The 7837-nt window shown below is 52.9% G+C and overlaps 1 protein-coding gene across 1 annotated transcript in view; it reads right to left on the bottom strand.

Annotated features, from left to right (window-relative positions):
- ARHGAP44 (Rho GTPase activating protein 44) overlaps positions 1-7837 on the bottom strand; it is a 35531-nt gene that overhangs the window by 17422 nt on the left and 10272 nt on the right. Inside the window, exons 2-3 of the mRNA XM_010008267.1 lie at positions 918-957; positions 1-53 (exon numbers count right to left, since the gene is read on the bottom strand). Of these exons, the coding sequence (XP_010006569.1) occupies positions 1-53; positions 918-957 (93 nt within the window). The remainder of the gene's footprint in view (positions 54-917; positions 958-7837) is intronic.

Raw genomic sequence — 7837 nt, 5'->3', positions numbered from 1 at the left:
TTCTTGTGGGTGCTGTGGGACACCTGCTTCACCAGCTCCAGCCGCTTCTCCACCTGCCGAGGCCGGGGTGCCCGTCACCGGGGTGTCCTGCCGGGGCCGGCACCCCCCACGCAGCAACAGGGGGGACCCCTCGCTTGGCCATCCCAGCCCTTTTAGCTGCTGCTGCCTTGGGTGCCCAACCCCTTCTCGGGGGGCTGGAGGCAGGAGAAGGCTTCACCCAGCTGATGCTGCCCCATCTCGAGCTCCTGAGTGAGGCTGGGGCTGGACCAGCCCCCGCAGCCCTGGTGTCCCCAGGTGAGGGCACAGGTGCCTTGTCCCCAGCTGAGCCCACCGGGAACCAAAGTGGCCGCAGCCAAACCCAGGGCTGCAAAACTGCCTTGTGTCTGCATTGATCCCATTAAGGATTTAATCCCAAAACTCAGTGAGATGACTTGTTAACTGCAGGCAACCAAGGCCTGCTGAAAGCCAGGGCTAGCAGAGTGGGGGGAAACATGGAAATCCTAAAACCTTGGGAAATCATCTGGAAAAAGAGAAATATTCCCAAAAATTAAAATCTTGGAAAATAATCTAGGAAAAAAAAATATCTGGGAAAAAAATAATTACTATCTGCCCTGGGGAAGGGTTGAAAGCTGAGCTTCTCCAGCGTGCCAGGCATCGAGGCAGGAGGCATCTCATGGGAGCCAGTGCAGGGGGGGCCGAGGAGCTCCCCTGCTGTCACACCTCCTGTCCCCAGGGACAGGTTTGCAGCAGAGGGGAGATGTTGCTGCCTACAATCCAGCTGGATCAAGTTGCCATCCCAGCAGAGACAAGGCTGGATCTGATTCCAACTGCTCTGCCACATCCAGCACGCATGGGCAGGTGCCTGGGGACCCCTGGGCACTGTGGGCACAGGTCAGAGCAGCCGCAGAGGATCTCACCTGCAGGAGATCTTCGCTCAAAACCTCCGTCTTCTCAGCCCTGCAGGACAAGAAAGGACATCAAGCCGTGGAGAAGGGTCCAGCACACAGGGCAGTGCTGGGCTGCATGCTGTGGTACCATACAAACACAGAACCATCAAGGTTGGAAAAGACCTTCAAGATCATAAAGTCCAACCATCCACCTTACAACCCCTAGCCACTAAACCACCTTATGAAACACTGTGTCTACCCCTTTTTTAAACATTCTCAGAGATGTTCTCCCTGGGCAGCCTGTTCCAAGGCCTCTCCACTCTTTGTATGAAGAATTTTTTCCTAATATCCAGCCTGAACCTCCCCTGGTGGAACTTGACCCCATTTCCTCTTGACCTGTCACTGGTGACCAGGGAGAAGAGCCCAACACCCACCTCACCACAACCTCCTCTCATGTAGTTAGTTGTAGGGAGCACTGAGGTCTCCCCTCAGCCTCCTCTGCTCCAGGCTGAACAGCCCCAGCTCCCTCAGCCTCTCCTCATCAGACCTGTTCTCCAGACCCCTCATCAGTCTCGTTGCCCTTCTCTGCCCCCTCTCCAGCACCTCCATGTCCTTCCTATCCTGTGGTGCCCAAACCTGCCCCCAGTGCTTGACGTGTAGCCTCACCAAGGCTGAGAGAGGGGCAGGATCACCTCCCTGGTGTTGCTGGTCACACTATTTCTGATGCAGGCCAGGATGCTGGTGGCCTTCTTGGCCACCTGGGCACACACTGGCTCATGTTCAGACAGCTGCACAGCCTTGTCCATTGGGATGCAACCGGTGATTTAAGGCTGTCTGGTCCCACCAGCCATCACCTCATCTCCCAAAAAAACAAAGGATGGAGCACCTTCCTGGCTCACTGCAAGTGTCCCACGTCCAACACCAATTTAGGATCCTCTCCTGATCTCCCCCTTATTTTTCCACTATCCCCAGCAAAACAGGGATGCTGCATTCCTAGAACATCAGTGCTGCAGTGGGAAGCTGGGGTGTCTATGCATGAACACAGCTCCCCAGGCTGGGCTCTGGCACACCACTCCAGAACTTGTCCATCCACTGTCTGTGCCATGAGGAGCACTGGGGATGTGGGAGAAAACACCCCCGATGCAGCACCTCTGGGCCACACAGGAACCCACAGTGTCCCTGTCCCCAAGCTCCTGCTCCTCACCAGGTCTGCTGAGGCTTCTTGAAACCATCACACTCTGGGGAATCTTTTAATTTTCTCAGAGTTTTTTACAACTTTACTGCATCATCTCCCTTTGAAAAACTGCCCCTGTTGAGATGCGCTTGGGCAGGGCAGTGATTTAGCCAATTAGGCCCTAAAGATCTGTTAACAAACAACAATCATGTTGCTCTCATTCTTCTTGAAAAAATAAATACACATATACCTAAGCCCTGGTTGCTTTTTGCTACCCAAGCTGGTATCTCAGCTTTGAGAGACTGAGCAAAGTACTGAAAAAGTGGAAGCAGGGACTGAGCAGCAGCAGAGTGAGGCCAGGAGCAACGTGCTGGCCAGGGCAGGGCTGTGGCTCACCCACAAACACCACATCCAAAAGCTTTTATAAAGTGTGAATTAACTGCATTCAATCTGGTTTGTCTAGGAAAGTTATCCCAGTGTCTGACTGAAGTTGGCTTCAACAATTAAAAAAGTCCGCCCTGAATTATTTGAACTTTTTAGAAAAAGGGATTTAAATGAGCACTTTATATCATGTTCTGTGTGAATCACAAGTGATGCTCTGACTGCCTGGGAGCAAGGTTCTCCTCCTCTTCTGCAAATCACCTTCATTATCATTGATGGACAGGGGTGGAAATGCCACAGAGCCATCATGAATCAGGAAAAACCAGCAACTGTCCCCCTGCACCAACCCCATGGCCATCCCTGCTCCCTGGCTCAGGATTCACTCAGCATCCTGAAGGAGAAGGAGGAGGCAGAGACACAGTGAGCATCAGGCACTGCTGGTGCAGGGCCCTGCTGCTTGCTCTGCTCTCCAGACACTTTAAAAGGGCCAATGAAGAAAGAAGCAGCTCACAGCCTTGAACCATTAGGAAAATGCTCCCAAAGAAGGGATGGGTTTAGTGCATTTTCTCTTCTACCAGCCAGGCTGATCATAGTCATAGAGTCATAGAATGCTTTGGGTTGGAAGGGACCTTTCAAAGTCCTCTAGTCCAGGCCCCCCTGCAGTGCAGAGGGACCTCTTTAACTGGATTAGATTGCTCAGAGCCTCATCAAGCCTGACCTTGAATGTCTCCAAGGATGGGGCCCCCACCACCTTTCTGGGCAACATCTTCCAGTGCTTCACCACCCTCATTGTAAAAAACTTCTATGAAATGTCTACTCTAAATCTACCCTGCTCTAGTTCAAGGCCATTGCCCCCCATCCTGTCACTACAAGCCTTTGTAAACAGTCCCTTCCCAGCTTTCTTGTAGGCCCCAGGATGGACAGGTTCTGCACAACCCATAGCCCGTGCAGGTCTCTCTCCCAGCAGCCAGAAAACAACATGTGTGTTTTGGAAGCAGAAAACAACATTTCAAATGGGACAACAAAAATCTGGCTTCATTCTGCTTTTAGGCACAGCCTCAGCACAAGAAACCTCAGTGGCCTTAACCGTGAACATAGTCCAGCCACAGCCCTGGCACATCCTGGGATGCTTGAGCAGGCTGGGGAGACTGCCAGCAATTAATTGGGCTTTTAAAAGGGGGGAAAGGGGAACAAGCTGCAGCAAAAGAGGCTGTTGGAATCACGCAGCAGAGTGATGGGCACACACTCCAGAACTTGCAAATTGTATCCAAGGGGTGTGAGAACCCAGTGGTACCTCCAAACGCCCAGAGAGCCCAGCCCAAGATGCTCTGCAAGGCCCTGGTAGGTGTAAAGACAAAAATGACATCATCCTTCTCCACTGACATCACCCTGCATCACAGCTCAGTGCTGCTAATGCCACTGGGAAAAATCCCATGATATCTGTTGTTTCTAAAGTCTCAGTTTAAAGTTAATATAATTTTGCAGGAGCTGATGTGGTTTTATGAGCCATCCTGCCAGCCTGCAGCAAGTGGTGCAAGTGGCCAAACACACACTCTGCCCCAGAGCAGCTGGAAGATGGAGACTCTCCTACAGGCCCTAGGAGCTTCTGCAAAAACTAATTGCTGCCCGTAGAAATCAACACCAAGCAAAGCTGGTTTCCAAAGAAATTGTGAGCTTCCTGGAGAGCCACAGCAAAGCTGGTATTTCCCTGGAGCATCTAGCTGGACCATCCATCACCAGTGGGAGAGACTTTTTACAGGGACATGTAACAACAGGACAAGGGGGACTGGCTTTAAACTGAAAGGTTAAACGTTAGGAGGAAATTCTTCACTGTGAGAGTGGTGAGAGCCTGGCCTAGGCTGCCCAGGGAAGCTGTGGCTGCCCCATCCCTGGCAGTGTTGAAGGGCAGGTTGGATGGGGCTTGGAGCAACCTGAGCTGGTGGGAGGTGTCCCTGCCCATGCAGGGGGTTGGAACTGGGTGATCTTTAAAGTCCTTGCCAATTCAAACCACTCTATTATTCTTACATTTTGCAGCAGCAAAACCACCCCAGCAGGCTGGTGGGCAGTGCTGCAGCCAGCACAGGGTGACAACAGCCAGGATGTATGTTTACAAATATGTAAGGGGTGAGTGTCAGGGAGCTGGAGTTAGGCTTTTCTCAGTGGTGACCAGTGATAGGACAAGGGGTAATGGGTGTAAATTGGAGCATAGGAGGTTCAAGGTGAATATCCGAAATTTTTTTTTTACTGTAAGAGTGACAGAGCCCTGGGACAGGCTGCCCAGGGAGGTTGTGGAGTCTCCTTTGCTGGAGACATTCAAAACCCACCTGGATGAGTTCCTGTGTGATGTACTCTAGGTGACCCTGCTCTGGCAGGAGGGGTGGACTAGATGATCTTTCGAGGTCCCTTCCAACCCCTAAGATTCTATGATTCTGATTCTATGATGTGGCCTCTGAGGCAGAGTCCCAAGGAACTCCTGCCCTTTAACTCCCACCTGTGGCCCCCTCCTGGCTGCAGGGTGCTTGTAAATATTCATCACTATTTAACCCCTGCCACTAGCTGCTTCCCCTGATGTCTTTTTGCTCCAGCCTAAAAATAGCCTCAAGGCTGAGCACAGAAACCCGGCCAAGGCCACCCTGAGCTCGCAGTGTTCACTCCCACCAGGGAGCTCAGGGATGGTGCCCAGCTCCATGCCAGTCCTGCCAACATCTCCCCCTGGTGCTCCCACATGTGTGGGGCCACTGCTAACTGTGGAAAATTCCGGTTCCTCAAGACCCCAGAGCTCAGAGGTGAGGTTGCTAATGTGAGGTTCAACCATGCAACTTGGACAAGGTGCTGAGCATCCATTGTGTGTGCTGGAGGGAGAAGAAAGTCCCTCAGGTCTCATCAGGCAACCCCTGGAAGTGCTGGGCATCATGGGCCAGGCTGGATGTTGGTCCAAGGACTGTGTGTCCCCAGCTTCTGCTGCTGTCTGAGCTCTCCTTGCCACCACATTCCCAGGGACCTGCATCCAGCAGCTTGTAACCAGGATCCAGCAGAGGCCAAACACAGCTGTGGATTTTTCCCGGTGCCTTTTTCCAGGCAAGAAGCAAAATATCAAACATTCACATCCTCAAATCGCTGCTCAAATCCCCCAGGGAGACAAATCTGAACGGCAACATCCAGCAAGAGGTGCTGAGATGGCCCCGTCGGCACCTCCTTCCGTGATCCCGGGCTGGTCCTGCCCTGGTGGGTGTCCCAGAGGGACCATCCCCGTGTCCCAGACCTGTGGCCAAAGGCAGCGGTGCCACCTGGCGGGCACGGTGCCAGGGCTCGGCCCCAGCACCTCACCCACCTTTGGCTGAGCCAGGCTGGGAAAGCGGGATGAGACGAGTGGGGAAGGCTGCTCCAGCTTTCCTGTCCTTCTACCCACCACCGGGAAAGCCAAAGGAATCAAAGCAAAACGGGGGACAGATTTGAAAAGCAGAAAAGCCTCGTTTCCTCATCTCCTGCCCCTTCCCTGGCTGTGAGCTCTGCAGCAGCATCCCTTCGGCACGGGATGCCAGGAGCCCTCTGCTCCTCGCTCCTGGGACACCCCCAGCAGAGCAACCCCCCCCGGGTTTGCATCCTGACCACTCTTCAGTCCTGGCTGGAAAATCATGGAGAAACCCCTGGGAAGCACAAGGCTGTTGGCTGCGGGGACAAACCCTTCAGCCCAGCTCAGGAGCACTGCAGTTTGTCACCAGGAGGATAAAAATATCCCCGGGCGGCGGGGACGCTGCCGGCACCTCCCGGGGGCGGCACCCGGGAGGGGTCTGCTGATCTGGCACCCCAACACACAGATGTGGAACCCAGCTATTTAAAGCGTGTTGTTCCCTCCTGCAAATCCCATTGGAAAGCAATCCCAGGGGCTGTTTTTATTTCCTCCGTCCTTATTTCATACACACAGAATAAATTGTCCTTATTTCTTGCAGAATATTCTGGCTGCACAGAGAATAAAACCTCGGTGTTTAAAGACTTGATATTTACTTGCAGACATCTTGGTGTTTGGAAAAGCATCTGCCTCAAGAGCCACCAAAATGTCCAGCCCAAAATGCCACCATTGACCCCAGGATGGGGGATATATCTTGGGATGCTCAGAAAGGACCAGGAGGAAGGACCTGGTCCCCTTCATCCCCTCCTGTGCCAGCTGGGAACCCAGACCTGTCAGTCTGCACCTGGCTACAAGAGCTTGTTTTATTCCCCGTGGGAAAAAAAAACAACAACCCAGAACATATTGAGCCAGTTCTGGAAAATTCATGGGGTGGTTTTGGCCACCAGAGCAAGCTCCTGCCCATTGTCCTGCTACCTCGAGGCAAGGGAACGAGCTCCTGCCAGCTCAACCCCCAGTGAAATGGGGAAATAAATAGAAATAAAAAATGCAAGTGCTTTGCAGAGAGCATCTCCAACATGTTTTACAGCCACTTATGGATTTCTCTTCCCTTTTTCCACCCCACAGAGATAAATGCCCTGGCTCCTTACAGCCTCAGTGCAGGAATCCTCCTGAAGGTTGGGTACTTTACCTTACCCTGACCCTAATCTTGACCCTGTCCCTGACCCCCAATCCATCACCACCTGTTCCCCATGCAGATGCTCCAGCTGCAGCCACCTCACAGGGACAAAGCACTGATCCTGTCTGTCCCCTGCCAGGGTACCTCTGGGGTTTTTCCCTTCAGCTGCCTTTTTTCTTCCTTTATTTCAGACTGGCACCACCAAACCCAGGAAAAGCCACCAGGGACTGGGACCCCCACTGTGCTTCCCTCCCCATGCAGCAGAGACTCCAGCCCTGGGGCATCATCCAGCCAGGTGGTCCCCAGGGGTTCAGTCACTGCAGGGTGACACTGGCCCACTGGAGTTGGTGACCCCGGGAGGGGACATCCCTCAGACCCTGGAGGGTTACAGCACACACCCCAGTGAACCTCTTCCAGGGGAGACAAAACACCAGGTTTCTATATTATTGTTATTTCCACCATATTATTATTTATTTCATTAATTACCCCATATATTTTAGGTATTGTGCCTTACTTTCATTAATTAATTATCATTTCCATTAATTGCTCTTCATTTCTATGTATTATTCCTTATTTTCATCTATTATTCCTTATTTCCCTGTATTCTTCCCTATTTTTCATGTATTAGCCCCTATTACCAGCCAGCTGGAGAGGGCTGCTCAGGGCTCTGCAGTGGGGAAGAGGGATAAAGCATCAGCCCACACTCGAGATGGGGACGTGCTGAGGATGAGGATGATCCCCAAGTTCCTGCCGAGCCTCCAGCCCAGTGCTGAGCAAAGGGGGGGCCGCGTCCCTGTCCCCTCCCCCTCAGAGCCAGCCCGAAGAGCCCGGCAGCGCGGGCGGTACCCGCGGTACCCACGGAGCCTCCC

The sequence above is a fragment of the Chaetura pelagica genome, unplaced genomic scaffold, assembly GCF_000747805.2.
Source record: "Chaetura pelagica isolate M959 unplaced genomic scaffold, ChaPel_1.0 scaffold471, whole genome shotgun sequence".
Taxonomy (NCBI): domain Eukaryota; kingdom Metazoa; phylum Chordata; class Aves; order Apodiformes; family Apodidae; genus Chaetura; species Chaetura pelagica.
This window is presented reverse-complemented; position numbering and strand designations above follow the sequence as displayed.